General features: G+C 35.7%; 1 protein-coding gene across 10 annotated transcripts in view; it reads left to right on the plus strand.

Moving 5' to 3' along the window:
• Nucleotides 1–21856, plus strand: part of LOC138317865 (uncharacterized) — a 71492-nt gene that overhangs the window by 8709 nt on the left and 40927 nt on the right. For 5 of the 10 annotated variants that reach the window (XM_069259817.1, XM_069259818.1, XM_069259822.1 and 2 more), the window contains exons 14-39: nt 140–280; nt 790–912; nt 1170–1382; nt 3034–3183; nt 3573–3634; nt 5494–5541; nt 5847–6018; nt 6205–6358; nt 6653–6807; nt 6960–7142; nt 9973–10182; nt 10462–10597; nt 10908–11051; nt 11810–11961; nt 12752–12947; nt 14121–14168; nt 15893–16243; nt 16510–16701; nt 17788–18098; nt 18353–18496; nt 18710–19024; nt 19379–19523; nt 19692–19796; nt 20165–20263; nt 20416–20463; nt 20774–21049. In XM_069259817.1, the coding sequence (XP_069115918.1) occupies nt 140–280; nt 790–912; nt 1170–1382; nt 3034–3183; nt 3573–3634; nt 5494–5541; nt 5847–6018; nt 6205–6358; nt 6653–6807; nt 6960–7142; nt 9973–10182; nt 10462–10597; nt 10908–11051; nt 11810–11961; nt 12752–12947; nt 14121–14168; nt 15893–16243; nt 16510–16701; nt 17788–18098; nt 18353–18496; nt 18710–19024; nt 19379–19523; nt 19692–19796; nt 20165–20263; nt 20416–20463; nt 20774–21049 (4273 nt within the window). Of the gene's footprint in view, nt 1–139; nt 281–789; nt 913–1169; nt 1383–3033; nt 3184–3572; nt 3635–3843; nt 3859–4491; nt 4503–5493; nt 5542–5846; nt 6019–6204; nt 6359–6652; nt 6808–6959; nt 7143–9972; nt 10183–10461; nt 10598–10907; nt 11052–11809; nt 11962–12751; nt 12948–14120; nt 14169–15892; nt 16244–16509; nt 16702–17787; nt 18099–18352; nt 18497–18709; nt 19025–19378; nt 19524–19691; nt 19797–20164; nt 20264–20415; nt 20464–20773; nt 21050–21856 lie in introns of those variants that run through there. The other 5 variants (XM_069259825.1, XM_069259819.1, XM_069259824.1 and 2 more) reach the window with 5 other exon arrangements.

Below are 21856 nucleotides of genomic sequence, written 5' to 3' on the forward strand. Positions count from 1 at the left end.
TCGGTATAATGGACCATCAAGTTTTGAAGTAATGGCTGCCTGTTACAGTATGTCTGGTCATATCATCTGGTGTGTTATAACACTTTATCCTGGTTTATATTAAAATGTTTATTTCTAATATCTATCTTTTGTTTTACAGACTGCGCGTGATGAGATCCAGAGTTTAGAAGATTTCCACAATGTCGGCTGGTTACGTGTTGATCTACAGCCAATCAAACAGGTCCTTACAACCTACGCCAGCAAGTGGATGTGGACGTACACCAAGTATCTCTCTGACCAGGTAAAAACAACCATCCCATTCATCTCTCACAGGAAATGTTTTGTATGACACCATACAACAACCATCCCTATCATCTCTCACAGGAAATGTTTTCTATGACACCATACAACAACCATCCCATTTATCTCTCACAGGAAATGTTTTCTATGACACCATACAACAACCATCCCATTTATCTCTCACAGGAAATGTTTTCTATGACACCATACAACAACCATCCCATTTATCTCTCACAGGAAATGTTTTGTATGACAACATACAACAATCATCCCATTTATCTCTCACAGGAAATGTTTTGTATGACACCATACAACAACCATCCCTTTTATCTCTCACAGGAAATGTTTTGTATGACAACATACAACAATCATCCCATTCATCTCTCACAGGAAATGTTTTGTATGATTCTTATCAAAAATTGAAAGTGATAGCATGCTCCTATGATTGCATTACCAGATAAATTATTTGAAAAAGATTGTAAAATAAAAACAAAAATTTTGATTCTTTAGGTGAGCCACATGTTGGGTAACTTGGACCTGTTCCTGAAGAGGATTGAGCCTGAGATAGAGAGTATCACCGGAGAAGAAAGAGACACAGCATCATTCATGAAGATGATGAGGCTGTTCAATGAGGTATGGCGGTCATTTATAAGATTTCATCCACTTATATTGTGATACAGAGGATATAAGATGTCATTTGGAGTAGGGTATCTAAAAGAATATTTTAATTAAAAAAATAAGGACAATATACTATGACTATGTTATATCCATCATATCAACAGCATACATTAGTGTGTAGTATAGTGAAACAATTATTTTTGTTTGTGCATGTAAATAATTCAAAGGGTATGTTTGATGCATACAATAATGTTTGATGTTGTATATACTAGGTCTCGGCCCAGCAGTCAGAGATGGATGGAAAGTTTACTGCCATGCACAGAACTGTCCTTCTATTAAAAAAGTACGGACAGAAATTACCGGATCGTACACAACAACTCTTTAATGCAGCTCCCGGTCGGTGGAATAATCTTAAAACCAAAGTGTCACTTGCCAAACAGAGACTGGGGCCACGTATACAGGAGGAATCGGTCAGGATCACACAGGTAAATGATTTTATAGTTACACAGGTAGTAGATACACAGGTGGTACAAATAGATAATATAGATATACATTATGTACGTTATAGTTGCTTCATTCTCTGTTAATGGAACAGTAAAAAATAAATGAAATGAATGTCATATGTGACAGTATCCCTATGGGATGAGGATTCAATATTATACAAATGGTTGGCCTGACACTTAGATTACAATTACAATGTACTGTTATTAATAGATTCCAAAGTTTGTTACACATCTTAAATAAAGGTTAGTGATACAGGATAGGACCTCTTGTTTATTTTACCTGCAAAGAAATTTTAGATACACATGAAACTTTACACATGATCTGTTAACCTGATAGATTAAAAAGATCTTTTTATATAGCGTTATCTCTATATCTCTTTTATAACACTTTTATACACTTACTCAGCTAAAGGTGTCACCATGGTCCATCAACTTGTTGTATTGTACCGAATTTGTAAGTAAAAGTTGAACTTTCCTGGATAGAACATTTCTTTGTTGAGTAAAATTTCAATCTTGGATAAAAACCTTTCAATGTTGAGAAATTGTGTAATTTTGTGAGACTTGGACCCCGTACACAGGTAGAGAGTGTGCAAATCACAAAGGTAAGGGTTTTCATGGTTTGACAGTTTGATATTGTTTCATTGTTTTGTAGCACCAGTTTCTGGTGCGGATATTTCAGCTACATCTTTAGTTATTGGTTTTTTCATTCCTTGTTGATACACTAGAAAAGACGTTTTGTAAACAAAGTCAACTTCTTTAAGGTGCATACCTAAACCAGAACATGTTTTAGATCATATCTGACCAGAAGGGTCAGGACAACCTATAGCCATCATGCTTTGCCCGCTGTGTGTCTTACGTTATGAAACTTGCCTGAAATGATTCTGAATTGGTCGTGACAAGAGTGTTGTTATCTTTCGAGTTGATCCAAAATCCAAGATGGCCACCACTGCCACTATCTTGAAAACACATTTTAAACTTCTTTTCAAGTTCTACCAGTCAGACTGAGCTGAAGCTTGTCTGAAATATCCTGACATGGTCCCATACCACTATGGCCTCCATTTTGACAAACATGAAAGTTCTTCTTTAGTTCAATTGGTGCAGAAAATTTGTTAAAGGTTGTGATTTTTAGACCATGTATAAAACACAACTCTGTATATCCAAAATCCAAGATGGATGCAAAAAAAAAAATCTTGAAAATCCATCAGGTGCCAAGGTGTTAGATGACTGTTACGGCCATTGGGCCTCTTATTAACTTTTAAAATGTGAATGTAAAACAAATTTGAGGATTTTGACCCAAAAGTTATCATTATCACTTTCTCTTTAACAACAATTTAAAAAATGAATTTTAATTTGAGGTTGTCTTATGTCTCCTGGAATAGCCCTTAATCCTTGTTCCTTGTTATATATCAGGCTAGTGCCCTAGTTAGGCTTTTTACTGTTGGTTACCTTACTTTTTCTATATTTTCTCTGTTACTACAATAAGAAACATTAAAATCAGATCTAGGACAACATCAATTGCAATTTCAATCTAGAAAAGCAACACACAAAATATACACTACTGCAAGACATGGGTTGTATTGCCATGCTTTGAAGCACCTTGTTATCATGTATTCATTTGATGTTTTACTTTCAGGACCTAGAAGCATTTGGGAACCGTGTACAAGCCTTATACCAGGAACTGGAGAACTCGGACGTCTATCAGCGTGATTGTATCATAGGGGACGCCTGGGTCATCATAGACAACTTTGCCAAACGTCTCACAGTTCTGGAGAACGAAGCTCAGGTAAATGTCTCAAAGTTCTTGAGAACAAAGTTCAGGTAAAAATGTCTCAAAGTTCTGGAGAATAAAGCTCAGGTAAATGTCTCAAAGTTCTGGAGAGCGAAGCTCAGGTAAATGTCTCAAAGTTCTGGAGAACATGCTCAGGTAATCAAACTGATGTCTAGCTAAAATTCACAGCCGGACATATGGTGGCCAAATATTTCTTCCTATGTAATTTTAAGAAGAAAAGGGAAAAACTATATTCTTTTGAAAACTTTCGACAGCCCTATACAATAGTTCTCTGAACTTCATTACAATGTAAATAATAGGAAGTAAAACTAATCACAGTATTTCATTGTACCTCATCAACCCACAGTAAAGAGTTAAATTGTTTTATTTCATGTATTTTTTAGGATTTGATTGAACTACAGGAACTACTGGAAACGTCAGTTGTCAACTTTGCCATCCTCCCTCAGTAAGTACAACTTTGCCATCTTCCCTCTGTAAGTACAACTTTGCCATCTTCCCTCTGTAAGTACAACTTTGCCATCTTCCCTCAGTAAGTACAACTTTGCCATCCTCCCTCTGTAAGTACAACTTTGCCATCCTCCCTCTGTAAGTACAACTTTGCCATCCTCCCTCAGTAAGTACAACTTTGCCATCCTCCCTCAGTAACTACAGCTTTGCCATACTCCCTCAGTAAGTACAACTTTGCCATCCTCCCTCAGTAAGTACAACTTTGCCATCCTCCCTCTGTAAGTACAACTTTGCCATCCTCCCTCTGTAAGTACAACTTTGCCATCCTCCCTCTGTAAGTACAACTTTGCCATCCTCCCTCAGTAAGTACAACTTTGCCATCCTCCCTCTGTAAGTACAACTTTGCCATCCTCCCTCTGTAAGTACAACTTTGCCATCCTCCCTCTGTAAGTACAACTTTGCCATCTTTCCTCTGTTAGTACAACTTTGCCATCCTCCCTCTGTAAGTACAACTTTGCCATCCTCCCTCTGTAAGTACAACTTTGCCATCCTCCCTCTGTAAGTACAACTTTGCCATCTTTCCTCAGTAAGTACAACTTTGCCATCCTCCCTCTGTAAGTACAACTTTGCCATCCTCCCTCAGTAAGTACAACTTTGCCATCCTCCCTCAGTAAGTACAACTTTGCCATCTTTCCTCTGTAAGTACAACTTTGCCATCCTCCCTCTGTAAGTACAACTTTGCCATCTTTCCTCTGTAAGTACAACTTTGCCACCCTCCCTCTGTAAGTACAACTTTGCCATCTTTCCTCTGTAAGTACAATTTTGCCATCTTCCCACTGTAAAAACAACTTTGCCATCCTCCCTCAGTAAGCACAACTTTGCCATCCTCCCTCTGTAAGTACAACTTTGCCATCCTCCCTCTGTAAGTACAACTTTGCCATCTTTCCTCTGTACATACAACTTTGCCATCCTCCCTCTGTAAGTACAAATTTGCCATCCTCCCTCTGTAAGTACAACTTTGCCATCTTCCCTCTGTAAGTACAACTTTGCCATCTTTCCTCTGTAAGTACAACTTTGCCATCCTCCCTCTGTAAGTACAACTTTGCCATCCTCCCTCTGTAAGTACAATTTTGCCATTCTCCCTCAGTAAGTACATTTTTGCCATCCTCCCCCTTTAAGTACAACTTTGCCATCGTCCCTCTGTAAGTACAACTTTGCCGTCCTCCCTATGTAAGTACAACTTTGCCATCCTCCCTTTGTAAGTACAACTTTGCCATCTTCCCTCTGTAAGTACAACTTTGCCGTCCTCCCTCTGTAAGTACAACTTTGCCATCTTCCCTTTGTAACTACAACTTTGCCGTCCTCCCTCATGTAAGTACAACTTTGCCATCCTCCCTTTGTAAGTACAACTTTGCCATCTTCCCTCTGTAAGTACAACTTTGCCGTCCTCCCTCTGTAAGTACAACTTTGCCATCTTCCCTTTGTAAGTACAACTTTGCCATCTTCCCTTTGTAAGTACAACTTTGCCATCTTCCCTCTGTAAGTACAACTTTGCCATCCTCCCTCTGTAAGTTCAACTTTGCCATTCTTCCTCAGTTAGTACAATAGTCAGGATTAGCCTGTAAAAATAGCCATCAGTTCAGACTTAGCATGATAATGTAGGATTTAGTTTATCTTTTGTTAGTCCAGGTATTCATTTTAATAAAGTAGATCTTTAGTTAGTATTTCATGTTTAGTCTGTTTTCATTTGCATTGTAAATTTTAATGTTGACCTATGCCCACATAGTTCATTAGATAAAAGTTTTGTGTGTTTAGAGTTTTGAATCATTTTATTAAGAACAATTTATTATTTAACAGATGTCGCCATGAGCTGAACAACCTTAAACAGGTGTGGGAAACTGTCAGGTAAGTTTGACAATAATTTTGTTTTAGCATTTAATCTGATTTGGAGGAAGATATCTCTTTGTTATACATATAGACAAAACTTCATTTTTCCTGTACTTCTAATACATATCTGTGACTTATACTTGGTATGAGGACAACAGATTGACATCAATCATGTCCATATACTCTCTGATCAACTGTATCTCCTTACTACAAGGAAACTTGTACTTGGCTCAAAGTTTCATGTACCATGGCCATATGGGTAAATCTTTTTTCTACCAGCTACTCCAGCTTTCCTTAACCAATGAAATACTTATGTTATTTAGGGTGATCGATGAGCAGCAAGCTGAGTGGAAGAGACATCGCTGGCAAAAAATGAACACCAAGTTTTTACGAGAGGAAACCAACAAACAGTTGGACATTGTCCGTGCCCTCCCTGAGGATATCTTTACTTGGGACGTTTATATGGGACTTCACGAGTCAATCACCACAGTTCAGGTAAGTTTTAATGACTTTCATATGACCTTCACAAAACAAGATAGCATATGAAGATGCATAGTCACAGTTCAGGTTCATAACCATCATTTCTGAAACTTCAACTAATATCGAATGAAAAAAAATTAAACAAGAAGAAATTAATAAGAAAACCAAAAGTACTCAATTAAATATTTTTATATTCTACAGACTTGTCTCCCCTTGATCGATGATCTATCTAACCCAGCAATGCGAACCCGCCACTGGAAACAATTGGTACGAGTGACAGGTGGCGCCCTCACTATCGACAATGACACGCTAAAGAGGATGACACTCGGCGAACTTCTTAGTCTTGGTCTTCAGAGTAAGTCTGTTAAGGGCACATCAACACACCTGATATGGCTTAGAAACTTTGTTACTGAGATGTAAAGCATTACTCATACCTTACACTAATTGTGGCTTTAATGAACAAGGTGCTAAGTTTTAATCTTTGATCTTCAACACATTTGGTTGTAATATCTGTTTCTTGTAGAGTTGAGAAAAGGGCTAGTCTCTACTTTCATTCTTGTGTCTATAGTTCAAGTCTAATCAGTTGCTGTCAGCAATTCAATTTCTTTATTTTATGAATAATGAAGAATTTGATGTTTTATTCTCCCAGCACATGTGGATGATGTGCGTGTCATCGTACAGAAGGCAGTTAAGGATTTGTCCATTGAACAATCACTAAAGACGTATGACGAGATCTGGCTCAGTAAGATCTTTGAGACGCGACTCCACACGCGTAGTCGTATGGAGCAGCAGTTTTCATCACAGGTGGGTTCAGATAATACTGGTGTACTCTTAAAATTACAGACATCAACTAAACATATTCTGGCTTATCTTTAATCTCATTACATATGAATGTCTGGGAATATACGAGCTGAGATGCCATTTCAGCGTTATTGGTTTTTTTTATTGTCTTTTAGGATGCTCACAGTGAGTCCCAAAGTGAAGGGGGTCAGTCTCTACAACACGTTGCCATCCCAAGTCGAAGTCAGGCTCGGACAACCAGCCGAATATCCAACCAAAGTTCACACAGCAAAAACAAACGCAGCAGTATTGCCTCCCTTCCGGCCTCCCTCCTCAATCTGGGAGAGGTAATCGCCAATGTATGTATCCTGGTACAGGTTTACTAACATGTCCGCTAGTCCCACACGGACAAACACAATCTTAATGACAATAATCAAGCATGGATTTTATTTTTAACTTTATTAATTTTTTTAATTGACACGATACTTAAGATATTTTTATAGGTCTATTTGTGATATGAAATATCTTTTACTAGTAATATACTAATTTTTATGTAATTTCAATTATTTTTACACATTTTTTATATTGCACTATTATAAATGGTGGTTTTTATTTTGTTATTATTATTGTTAATTTTTTAATCAACAATTAATCTTGATAGTAGATTAAATGTTTGACATAGTTTGTTGTATAGAAGATAATGTTTGTATGGCAAAGCTGTAGAGGTAAACATGTGATTTACAAAACTTTGATTCTGTGTGGGTACTACGGACCCCCATCACCACACTATATACAGTACACCAGATAGACTTACATCAGCTACACTGTCTAGCTGAACAGACAGAGTTTACACCATAATTGCTTTCAAAATTTATCAAACAGGTATGTTTTTAATCTTCTTCATTTACATAACTAGTGTTTACAATTATAACTTGATTGTGAGAAAGGAAAGAAAAGAAGAATTTTTATTTTCATTAATCAAAGATAAAAATTCTTATAATACTTGAAAATGTAAGATAAATGAACAAGTTCATCCTGTAATGTTAATTGGATGCTTAAAGACAAAATACCAACCAAACCTAAACCATGATCTGTTCTCTGGTTTCTAACTGTACTGTATGTTTGGTGTTGAGGGTGTATTAGTGTGTATATATGTAGGTGGCGGCTGATTGACTGACATTATTTAGTCTAACCATCTTCTGTAAAATATAGAGAACTCAGATGTTGTCTAGGTCATCTCAGGGGAGAACTCAGATGTTGTCTAGGTCATCTCAGGGGAGAACTCAGATGTTATCTAGGTCATCTCTGAGGAGAACTCAAATGTTGTCTAGGTCATTTCAGGGGAAAACTCAGATGTTGTCTAGGTCATCTCAGGGGAGAACTCAGATGTTGTCTAGGTCATCTCTGGGGAGAACTCAGATGTTGTCTAGGTCATCTCATGGGAGAACTCAGATGTTGTCTAGTCATTCAGGGAAAACTCAGATGTTGTCTAGGTCATCTCTGGGGAGAACTCAGATGTTGTCTAGGTCATTCGAAACTCAGATGTTGTCAGTCATTCTGGGAGAACTCAGATGTTGTCTAGGTCATTTCAGGGGAAAACTCAGATGTTGTCTAGGTCATCTCTGGGGAGAACTCAGATGTTGTCTAGGTCATCTCTGGGGAGAACTCAGATGTTGTCTAGGTCATCTCTGGGGAGAACTCAGATGTTGTCTAGATCTTCTCAGGGGAGAACTCAGATGTTGTCTAGGTCTTCTCAGGGGAGAACTCAGATGTTGTCTAGGTCTTCTCAGGGGAGAACTCAGATGTTGTCTAGGTCTTCTCAGGGGAGAACTCAGATGTGTCTAGGTCTTCTCAGGGGAGAACTCAGATAAAGCTTGGCCATTTCAGCCTAATACAGATTGTTGTTTTAATGCAGTTTTCCAATCAGTGATTTGAGTTTGGGAATCTTTTTCACTACGTACATCAGCTGAGTCCTCTCATTGTGTATATATTTTACAGGATTTGGCCATTAACAAGCATATATTGCACCAAACATTTCCAAATCAATATCATCTTGATAATCTTCATTTAATTCCATCAATTTATTATAACTGTTTACATTTTTATTTTATTTTGCAGTACTAATGCCCAATGCTTTCCATTTTATAGACTATTTCACTTGCAGACAATACCCTATTATATTAGGTAGATATAAAGAAAAGATTAAGAAAAGTGAAAAAAAAAATATTAAAACACAGATTTCAAATTACAACTTTTAAAACATTTTACATAGGTGTTATAAGAAATAAATTTAGTGTTATAAGCCCAATAAATTTGATTATTCAAACTGTCATGAATTTCAGATAAAGGTTACATAAGTATCAATTGAAAGATTTAATATCAATTTTCAATAAAATAACTTTAAAAGATTTAACTTCTATGGAAATGTAGAATATTATTATGTAGGATATTGGTAGTGTATATATTTCTAATGTAACGACCTAATCTCCTGACACCTAATCACCATTTGTTAGAAATCTCAGCAGCTTATTTCAGTAAAACACTAGTATCAACATCTATACATATATACACATAGAACTACTAACCCTGAACCAAAGGTTACGATACAATTTATTCTAACATGCATGCTTTGCTATCTGTAACTGTCTTCAATATGAGATACCAGCATTTTATCCTAATTGTACGGTTGATGGATGTCTTTGTTTTACATCTATTTTAATTGTTTCAACAAAATAAATAATAACTCTCTCTGTTTGTAATATTGTTTTTCTTTAAAAAAAAATATTTTATGATTCTTTTGCCGACAGAAAAATATTTAACTTTTGATTTGTCAAAATCAAGTTTAATATTTAAAATAATTCCATATGGTAAGAAACACACATCAATCTAAGTCTTCACTGCTATCACCAGGTATTTTTTTTTTCATTAAACTTCAGTTTGACTAGAGAGAATGGAACACAAATCTATTATTATTTTATTGTGTCGTAAAAATCTCTTTTTTGATTGTTAACTTACAGTATTACAGTATAAGGATTTACCCAATGATTATCTCATTTATTATTATCTGGAACAAAAGACTCTTCTGTTTCCTTGATTGATAATGATCAGATCTAAAAGACTTTGATATATAATTGATTCTCTGATATTTGTAACATATACTAGTAATGAATTTTTTTCACCCTTTTTTAGGACTACGGGACGCTGTCTCTCCTGACCGCGACAGACCCGATCTTCCAAGAACTTGAGCACCACCAGGTGTCGCTCCAGGCCATGCAGGCCAACAGTGCTGCCGGATCCTTCCTTGATGACGTCCTTAAGTGGCAGAAAAAGCTGCAGACGATAGAGGCAGTGTTAACAACATGGCTGGAGGTCCAGGAAAAATGGGTGGAACTGGAGGAGGTGAGGGGTCATCTCAAAAATTATCTTGTAAAGTACAGAAGAAGCATTGCTTCAAATCATAATACTGTTTAATAATTTATTTTTAACTTGTGATTGTGTTGTTATGATTAAGTTTTATATTTCAAAAAGATTCAGAACCCTCAAGATTTTAACCACACATATAATCTAACAGAAGATCACAATAAGGATTTTTCAGACATTTTATTGAGAAATTTATACAATTATTACTTTCATAGAGATTGATATTCTGTCATTATGTTGTTGTTTTTTTGTCATCAGGTTTTCTCTGGGGCAGACGTACGGACTTCCCTATCCCATGATGCAAATCGCTTTGCTGTGGTAAACAAAGATTTCCGTCTACTCATGCGAGCAACAGAGAAAAATCCCAATGTTCTGCAGTGCTGCTCCAGAAAAAGTGAGTACTGGCTGGTGTAAGGTGACATTGTCTTTTCCTTGTTGATTTGTCCAGTTAGACATGAGACGATGGTTTGTGTATTATTATTAATTTTTCATTTCATGGAAGAAAGGTTAAACATATCCAAGGAACTCAATTTTGTAGAAGTTAAAAGGTTCTAATAAGTTCAGATGTATCCAATGATATGAACCTGTGTAGAGGTTAAAGGTCAGATATATCCCATGATATCAACCTGTGTAGAGGTTAAAGGTCAGATATATACAATGATATCAACTTGTGTAGAGGTTAAAGATTATGTTTCTGTGCTCAGATATCTTGTCGATTCTGGAACATATGAACCACAGCCTTGAGAGCTGTCGCCGATCGCTCCTCAACCATCTTGAGAGGCGGAGACAAATCTTCCCACGATTCTACTTCCTGTCCATGGAGGACGTCCTTCACCTTGTTTGTAATGGTAAGTCATATCATGTTACAAGTTAATCAAATACTATCATATTAATAATTCACCCACTCCCAACTTCCAGTTCTTTGAAAAATTGGAAACTTGCCAGGGTAAGTTAAAAAAAATATAAGATTTTGTTTTCAACAGTAGTCTGCTCTTAGTTGGAGGATATGGCAATTTCTGTTCTTCACAGGGTCTCTCCAACCGGTCAAATACAAGGTTTTTTTTTGAAATGGCAAGTTGAAAAATATTGTACTTGCAATTTTTGGCGAGCGAGTGCATCAGTTTTTATTGTCAATATATAGAAAGTCAGAAAACTAGATGTCGAAACACTGTACCATACGGTCCTCCAGACAATGACATGTCAGTTAGTCTACTTATCATTCCTGCTGTTCATTATGTGGGCTTATAGACAAAAGCAAGTGATACTTTAATCATTCTGAAAATAAATTGTTGTTACACTATACTACAGTGATACTAAAAATGTTTTACATTTATTGTTATCTACAACAAATAAGTATAATAAATGTCAGTGAATTTGGTTGTTTTTAATTTTACTTTCAAAGCGGCAAGCAAATTTCTGATTTGGCCATTTGAAATTTTACAAATTTTCTGAAAATGTATAGTGGCTTAAAATTTTGATTCTACCCCTGTCTGCAGCGGAGCATACGATCTTATTGACAGGTTTTATGTTAAGGTTTCCCCATCTTCTGAATAAGATCTTATATTTTGCGCCTTAGATTACATCCCTGTTGTATTTTGTACCCTAGGTTATGACCTGAAGCAGGTGAACTTGTTCATCAGTAAAGTATTTGAAAACGTTGGGAGCCTGGTGTATGAAGAGGTGGAGGACAATGAGAAGTACAGCTTCATGATAACAGGCGTACTTAGTACACTCGGGGAGAGACTTGACTTCCTACAGGTTAGTTATTACAGCCTCCGAAGTCCGGCATCAGATCTGAGAATTATCTAAGCTTTAAAAGTAGTTGTTAACAATTTTGTAGAAAAGTCAAATAAATGTTATTAACTATGCATTTGACATTAACATTTTAGTGCATTTTTAGCCTCTTGTTCTATGAATCTATCTGTTTGTTTTCAATTTTTCTTCAAAATCCTGAAAAAAAGTTTTTCTGCTTAAAGTTATATGTGACATATTTTTCATTCTCACAAATCAAGATGAGCTTTTGATATGTTATTCATTACCAAAAGTTACCAAAATTTTGAATATTACAGTATTTTCAATGCTTACGTTTTAATTATACGAATACATATAAGAGCTGAAAATGATTTTTGACAGTAATGCCAAAAATCATTATATTAACATCTGTAGTGCCAAAAATCATTATATTAACATCTGTAGTGAAGAGAAATGAGTTCATACAGTCGGACCATGAAGCCAAATCGTGATCTACAATTTCATTTAACATTTTTATAGCGTTATTAGTCATTGTAAAGTGATTTCTGCAGATAACTTTCCTTATAAACATACTTAAGGTATAAAAACAACAGTTTTAAAAGTGCATAATTTCTGTGTTTCAACTAACGTTAATCACACATCTGAAGTCATTTGAATGATTTTCACAGCTTTATTCATCAAACTTTATGGTTTTCAATAGATTAGTGAAGAAAAAATAACATGTCAAAATCTTCGCCCAGTTACGGCACATATAACTTTAAACAAAACAATCAGGCCTATATTGGTTCTGTTACAGCCGGTCACCTGTGAAGGACAGATTGAGACTTGGCTCACAAGCTTCATACTGGGCCTAAAGAATGCTCTACAGTTCCAAATGGCCACTGCAATGGGTGTGGAGAAACCAAAGCCACGCACCAGGACAATCAGGAGTGCAGGATCTCGTAAGGTTGCGGTCCCCGCACGTGCTTCCAGCTCAATGAGCAAGGGCAAAGGTAATCATTTACAGCACATTTTTTCCATAAATAGATTTTTCTGTTACCATTGACATTGCAGCCAGAAGTCTAAGATATCTGTCTCACATTTGTAAAGTATCTTTACTGCATGGCTATATGTAGTTACTGAGGCTTTGTCTTATAAGGAAATCATATGTAAATAAAGTCATTACATATACATTTGTATGTTACTGTAACTTGTGATCAAACTCACTGCACTGGGATCTTAGCGTCTTAGTTTCACTTTGTTTTTCATAATGATCATTCAATGCTGGTACATTGTATTTCATATTCACACATGCATGTAGATATCCAACTGCACATTGTATTAGTATGAATGCTTATAGAAACTTTAGGGGTTGCAATGGTCTTATGGCTCTTCTTTTTACCTCCCACCCCCACCCCTACAACAAAGTTAGGGGGGTATATTGAAATCAGCATGTCAGTTTGTCTTTATGTCCATAACCTCAACTCCTGCTATTACAGATTTACTCACCAGCATAATATTAATGTTGGGAACCATGTGTAAATGTGTATTCAAGTTTTCTTATGCTATGGTAACCAGTCTCTATACACAGATTTTATTAAATGGCTAATAACATCCATAGCTTTCAGATCAGTTTTGTTCAAATTTGGTCAATTGTTGTAACATAGGGAGATTATTTAATCAATAACTGTCAATTTTAATTATTACAGGTTTTCAAATGTATTTGTAGTATATGTTTAGCACAATGCATATAAATCATGTGTGTCTTATGACACTGAAGCATTAGTTTGAAATTCAAACATTTTTTCTTCAGATTAATACACGAATTGCTAACTTTCATATATCTATAATAACAATGAAATGGAAAAAGTTTTTTTCTCTTTTCTATTTTGAAGTATTAGTTAATTGATTTCATTGCTTGAATATAGAGCATTACAATATAGCAAGAAAAATGACATTTTGACTAGTAGAAAATGACACTGGCTGTTTTTAGTTTGATGACCAAAGTTATGAATTTAAAGCTAGATATATCTTTACATTGTTATAAAATATGTAAAATAAACCAAGAATTTAAGATATAAGCTTTACTTGTTTCATTCATTCATTCAACTTCCTGGCCAAGTGTACCAGACTGTATAGCTATTGCGTGTGTTGTATTATAGTAACGTAAGGTCTTTGTACTCTAGGCTGGGAATCCTTGAGAAAGAGATTCGGGATTATGCAGACAGTACAAGGTTTAATCGTCATTAGAGAAAGTTTGACTGTTTCTGTGCTCAGATGGGGTGGTCTAATCGTGAAACTTTTTCTATTACTACATATGTATATATCAGTGGAACTTCATTACAAGAAAAAAAAACCCAAAAAAATCATTTTTAAAAAGTTCATGTGTTTTCTTTATTTATTCGTAACCAAGATTGAAGACATGTTATGATATTGCTGAGCTTCAATGAACATTATGTATTTCACACGAAAAATTGTAACTTATAATCTAACATAGATGAAGATTTTATGTACATCCGCTTTCTTCTGTGTTAAATGGTTTGGCCTTCATTTTCTCTGTCTTAAGATAATGAAGTTCTGCTAAATGATCTCAACTTGTACTCAGATATTCATATTTCTGTAGATTTTTTCTTGATGAATAATTATGTTTAATTCAGTTTGGACTACTAAAAGTGATAAATAATGATCTTGATAATTATAACTACTTGCTGCTCCTATGTTATGTTTAAAATTCCCTTAAAACCGTAACTGTTACCCAATAAAACACTGTTGGAAAGAAAGGAATTTAAAACATTATGATTGGAAAACAGCTTTCATAGAGGAAACGTTTCAGTGTCCAAACTGAATTCTGAATGAGATATTCTACACTGTGAGTGCTTGAGGTTTTGATTTCTGCATGAAAATAAAATTTGTCATTTCTGTGTGTGACGACATGGTGTTACTGAGGTTTACATAAGTTTTAACCTACAGTAAATGTATACACAGCATCATATCCCAAATAAACACTTCTATTTAGGAATAATTTCCTCCATTTGTTAATTAATTCAATTGTCTAAATTTAGAAATCATATCTGTCTTGAAGGCACAAGAAAAAAAAATCTTATCGTGATGTTTAAAACATGAAATGGTGAGGATGCACAATAAACGTCAAACATCCTCAGCCATCTTGTTCTCTTAACTAACAAGATCACCTCTGTCAGTTACTATATGTACCTTACACAAAGCACAGATATACACCAAATATATTATACTTTTAGGACTAAGCTCTACAAGTAGCTCTGAATCATCTCCCCTCTCAAATCTGTTATTGTAAGCAAACTATTTCTGTCAGAACAAATAATTTTTACAATATCACTGATAGCTTAAGATAAAAACATATCATACAAGGGTTATTTCTAAAGCGTTTGTCAATAATACTGGCCAATAAAGTATTTGTAGATCATGTTTCAAAATAACTATACGCTTGCTGTTTATTGACTTTGGATCTATTAAAATGCATGAAAACTTTTTGTGAGACAAAATTAATACAAGAGGCATGCATGTTGATATGCTATGAATTTTCAATGGATTGTAAACATTAGATTGTTATTGACTACAACACATTGATCAGGTTATGAAATTTCTAGAATGTTAAATATACAATGTATAACAGTACTACTGAATTGGTGATTTATAGCATTGAGATATATTATCCCACGATATAAATGCTAACGTTTGCATTTGATTTGTATATTCCATATATCCTAATACAGATGTTATTTCTGTACCTTATAATTATGTCAGAATATTTCACGAGATATTTGTATTGTTTCAAATATTGATATTATGATTAATCAAACTAAACACAATTCAAGTTTAACAATTCAAAGTCTAATAATTATTAATCAATGATGAAAAATAATTCTTAGAAAGTATAAAAATAAATTGATGTTACATCGATTCTATGTGATGTTTATAGAAAAGAAAGAAGTTGGCAGTAGAACAAGTAGTCGAGCAGCCAAGCGTGACACCAAGGAACCGATGAGTCGCGCATCGTCGGTCGCTGACCAGCTCCTGACGGAGAATGATAGAGGGGACCAGCAGAAATCATGGACTCTGGATCATGTGACAGAAATTGTATACCTAGCCACCCGAGTCCAAATGACGGAGAAGATCGAGTCGGCCCTGAAGGAGTTAGAGGGTGGCACTAAGGATAGCCTACAGAGTGCCTTACAGAAGGTGAACCAGAGTATCCAAGCTACCACCGTCCTACTGAAGGGGCTGGAGGGAGAACGCGAGAATAAAGGTCGTAACGAGGTCAGCGAACCAGGTAAGTCATACATCAATTTTAGTTTATTCAATTATATTTTATAAAGGTGTCAAATAATTGAAAATATTTTAAGATTTATAATTACTATTTGCATATGGAAAAAGTCAATAGTGTATGACAAAACTAGCAGGATTTTAAGCTATAACGGGCATTTAGCTGTTGTCTATAGCCCAAACAACTGATATCATATTTCTACACATATAAACATTTACCTGGTGTTTTACCAAAGTATACTTCAACAGATATTGATACCATTGATGTTAAAGGTCGCTCGATGAAGGAGGCAGAGAAAGAAGAATTATCTGAATCTGCGTCAGTGGCTGGAGCACGCAGTAGTTACGCTGCATCCATGGCCGGGGCCTCACGTAAGGGATCAACATTAGATGTCGGTGGCGGTGAAACAGCCCGGACCCCAATCCTGGAGGAGGAGGGGTCCACTAAAGGGGATGAACAGTCGTGTAAGTGTGGCTTGGTATTGGCTAACAGCATTGTCTCCCCATGTTGTTTTGTGGTCGCTATCCTTAACGTCTGTCCAAACCATAACGTTAGATCCCTGATGGACATGATACCACATCGGACACTTTGTTATCACTACATTGGGTTATTATGTGAGATAAGCATGAATTAGATGAATATGTTAAGTAATTCTACAATGTCCAATGATGGATATGCTATAAGTAAGAGATACTACCTAGGAGTAGAACATTCATATTTTCTACAAAAAGAAATCTGATACGTTTTATGGTGAATTTCTAAATAAAAAATCAAACTATGCTAATTTACATACAGCAATTCTTTTTTTAACATGTATTTTATTGTGATAATCAGGAAGAAAATATGAAATACCTTTATCAATGATTTCATTCATTATATGTAAATCTTGTTCACAGCCACAAGGTTAATGTAATTTGTATAATTTATATACATGTACTATATCATATTGGTTTATTGTGTAAGTGATCTTAATTCTGTGGTGAATATATGGTTTTACTATTAACATGTGTGTTTGATTTTATAGGCCATGTATATATATGTACCATTAATTCGTCTGGCCCCATTTATAGGCCATGTAAATATGTACCATTAATTATGGGCTGTATGGTCGGAATCATACTGTACTAATTCCCTAAACAACCTTGTTATCTCTAAGTTTAATTCTGGTAAATTATCTGAATATTAGAGTTAAGGAACTTTGAACATGTTGTTTGCTATGAAGGCTCTGTTTGAAATCTTTAAAATCCAACCGTTAGAGACCCCTTTACAATTATTATGTTATTAATCATTATTATAGAAACTTAGATTATTAATTAGGTGTTACATCCAAATGACACTTATTTATTATAGATATATTCAGTATTTATCATATCTAGATTCTCATAACTTATTATACACATGATGGAAACTCTGTCCCCTTTGTGCCCTTGATTCTATATCTGATATCAAACATTTGGGGGCTGATATTTAGCCATAAAGGAGCCTTTTGATTGGTAATATTTAAAATGGAACTTTTGTAAAAATCACAAAAACCTGTATTTTAAATGTAGCCCTTATGGAGCCCCAGACCTTGGAGCCTGTGGATACCATGAACATACTGGCTGCTCCTCCCATCACTACATATAACAAGAAAGAGGAAGCTAAAGAGGAGGCTCCACAGGGAGACACAGCAGATATGAAACTAATGTTATTCCCGAGTCAGATACAGAAGCTGACCTCCCTTCTCGCCCTTCTGGCACATGTTCGAGACTTCCTAGAGAGGATGATTGAGGCCGACGATACAGCGGCTTTATCAGGGTTTGAGTGGCGGTCACATCTTCGTTTTTACTTCAGCAAAGACAACAGGGCAGTCAATGTCAAGGTAAACATACAGCTTATTGTATAATCTACAAATATGCAAGGGCAGATAAATCAGTCATACTTACAGCACTTAATTTTTTATTAAAAATTCCAGTTTACCTGTCAGACTACATATCAGGGATTTTGATAGTTTGATCAAACATTTTTATGGTATGTTTATTATGGTTTGTGTTCCTTGTTAAGTACCTTGCACAATAACTTTTAAGTTTGCTTTCCCTAAAAAAACGACTAAATAGATTTATGTTTGGTTTACAGACACTTGACTCGCAGTTCGACTATGGATACGAATATGTTGGCTCTAGTCCAAGGGAAGTAATCACGCCACTGACAGAGAGGGTGTTTGTATCCCTTACGCAGACAGTCAAGGCTCACATGGGGGCTATGTGTGTGGGGCCAATGGTAAGTAAGGGGAGATAATTAATTCATAACAAGGGAAGTAATCATGCCACTGACAGAGAGGATGTTGATATGTGAGTCTCCCTAACAAAGTCCTTCAAGTTCACATGGTAGGGAATATAAAAACTTCAAAATAAGGGAGATAATTAACCCAATAAGAAAACATTTGTATACCATAAATAAAACTAATAAGTGTTGATATTGTTGTATTTACAGGATAGTGGTAAATTTGAGCTGGTCCACGAGCTTGCACGATGCCTGGGCTATCCTCTGTTCAAGTTCAACTGTACCTCCAACATGGACTACATGCAGTTACATGACATATTCCGAGGCATGGCTTCAACAGGTTGCTGGGTCTGCTTCAACAACATCAGTAATCTCACCCCCGCTGTCCTCAGTGTCTACGCTCAGCTTATCTCAGCTGTCATGGGTGCTCTCCGAGCAGGCAAAGCGGCTGTCCATCTCCAGTCAGACGACATACAATTAAATCCTGCTGGAGCGTGCTTCGCTCTCACTGACAGTGCTGTACAAGTATGTTATTGGTTTAGCCTCTACTAATAACTAAAAGGACTCTTTTAGCTTACTTGTTAAAATATGATGATTCTTTTAAAAATTAGATCCATTTTAGATAGAAATTGTACTCATGATCAAACTGTTTCTTTTATTAATTCAATTCCAGTAATATTTTATGTATAATTTGCAACATGAATTAACTGGAAATATCCTTGAAAATGAGAATTCTTTCTTTCAGAGGGCTTGCTTGTATTATTATTATTTTTTAAATGCCTACCTCATGTGCAGCATTTATTCCCAAGAGTTTAATGACCTGTTTCTCCCTACTGTTTAGTTTTATTAACAGGAGTTTGATAACTTGTTTCTCATTAGGTACAGCCAGGAAACCCTGAGAAGTTGTTGCTGTATTCTTCATCAACAGCAGCCATCCCAGACTACATCATGGTCCAGTTCCGTACTATCTCTGTACTCCAACCTGACCTTCAGCTCGCATTAGAGGTCATGCTATCAAGCCAAGGTCAGTGATTGAAAGTAAAAATTGATAATTCAATATGAAAAACAGAAAATATGCTAACAAAGATTACAAGATTGAAAACTAAATCTGCCTTTAAAAGCCATGTAGGTATAATTAAAATCATTCTAACAATGGAATCAATTATAGATCGTGAATCATTGTCTATTTCAGGCTTTGTATCAGCACGTGTGCTGGCCAAGAAGACGATGACACTGTACGAGTTGTGTAGGAGGTTGATGGGGACCAATGTATTCATCACAGAAAACATCACCCTGGGTAAGTAACACTATAGGTAGATTCATTGTGTTTGTGTGTATTTTATATGACTAAAGTCAACCGTTTGGTTATACATTTGAGTTTTTTTCACAAATAATTCTATATTTAACCCTGTGTTTGATTTTTATCGTAATGAAGTTTTGTTGTTTTATTTTATAAAGGATAGCAAACTTGTTATATATTAGATCAAAACTTTTATTGCAAAATACCATAAATCAGTTTTGATGACAGGCCTTTAGCCTCGATTAATATCATTGTTTGTCATTGAGAAATACACTTTACCTCATAAATGCTAAATGCATTACTTTAGATTAGTGTTGAAGACTACAGGTTACAATATATTTAAACTTCCCTTGTGTTTGTCCCAGGTTCTGATGTAAACCATGGTCGTGGAGGCTGGAGCATGAAGACCCTGAAGGGACTTGTATCTGAGGCTGGGGCGTATATGGAGAAGTCGAGTGAGCAGGGTGGGTACAATAGCAATGAAGAAATACTAATGGTCCTGTGTATTTATACTTAAGTTAGTTTATCATTGTTCATTAAAGAAGTTGTCATAAAACTGATTATCTTAGTCAAGGCTTATATAAATATGATACTAAAACTTGTTTGCTGTTTTCAGAAAAAGAAGATCAAGTTGATAAACTAGACCAAGAAACTGCAGAGAAAGGTAAGGATGTGTTGGAGGGAAACCATCAGACACAAGGGGCCATTAACACTTGTAGGGATGGACTACAGGGTCTTAGGTGTCTGGTCAAGGGAATGCCAGAACTGCAGACAACTGGTCCAGGAATAAATAATGCTAGAGTTCAAAGAGATTGGTCAAAGTGTTAATAAAGCCAGATCACAAGATCTTTTGCAAGCTGGGCTCAGGCCATTTTGCCAAAATTGATATCCTTTTCTGTCACATTATTTGTATTGATTTAGTCTGAGCCAAGGTTTAAAAAAGATTTATAACTTATGAATATTTTTTGTTACAGCTGAAGAGGTGTTTTCTGAGTCGAAGCTTTTACTTGAGGAAAAATCCCTGGTCCTAGCAATCAGAGACACATTCCTGCCCCGAATGAAGGGAAGGGATGCTAGTGTATTTGGAACTCTTGTGGTAGATACGTGGCCAAATGTGGAAGTGCCAATGGTGTTTGGTGGTGAAGAGGACATGTTACCTAAACCACCACAGTCACGGAACAGTTCTGGTAAAGGCACATCGTCTCGGGCCAAGACCGCGAAGAGTCAGGACTCTGTGAGATCTCTTAAAGGTACGTGTATATACAGATACCATAATGATGGGTGGTGTGATGTTGAACTTCAGCTCTGTCCAAGGCTTTTATTGTTAGGAATGAAAGTATTGATACCTGAGAAAAAGAAGTGAAGTTAGACTGGTCTGTGTTATCAGTTCTAATGTTCAAAAGTTAATGGTCATCAGAAAAAAACACAATTATTTTTCAGGTTAACATTTCTGATATTTTATAATCATACTACAGATTTATTGATTTATAGATATATCAACAAAGTTAAAAGTGTTTTGATTAGTTTTTGTCACTTCTAATTCGAGCATTTTGGTTTAGGACCTCATTAAGGTGCCCATTGTTTTACTCAAAATACCTTCTCCCGATACTAGCAAATTTGAAACCCTTTTTATACCCTACTAATAGGTTGAGTTGTTAAGAAGATGATAATAATAATTATTGTTAGTAATTATCATTTTGAACTGTACAACTAAACTGCTTGCTGACGACCATTTATCTGGTGAGTTATCTCCTCTTGGTCTAGGAATGTACAGGCATCATTATAAGCTTTAAATGTGTTTTGTTTTCAATATCAGATGTAGCATGGTTGATTTATATCTGATAAGACTCTCATGATCACTGAGGTGTGACAACATTCAGTAAGTCATCTTGGTCTGGTGAATCTGTAAAACCAGTTCTATACATACCAAGTTAAAAGTGAATAGCATGCTTTCGTAACATCTTGTATCTTAGATCTTTGCTTCTTTATTACTTGCTATTTCCGTGTGTCCCACCTCCACAACCAAAACTCATCAGTATTGATGGCATGGTGGTAAC

Source organism: Argopecten irradians, chromosome 3 (assembly GCF_041381155.1).
Source record: "Argopecten irradians isolate NY chromosome 3, Ai_NY, whole genome shotgun sequence".
NCBI lineage: Eukaryota > Metazoa > Mollusca > Bivalvia > Pectinida > Pectinidae > Argopecten > Argopecten irradians.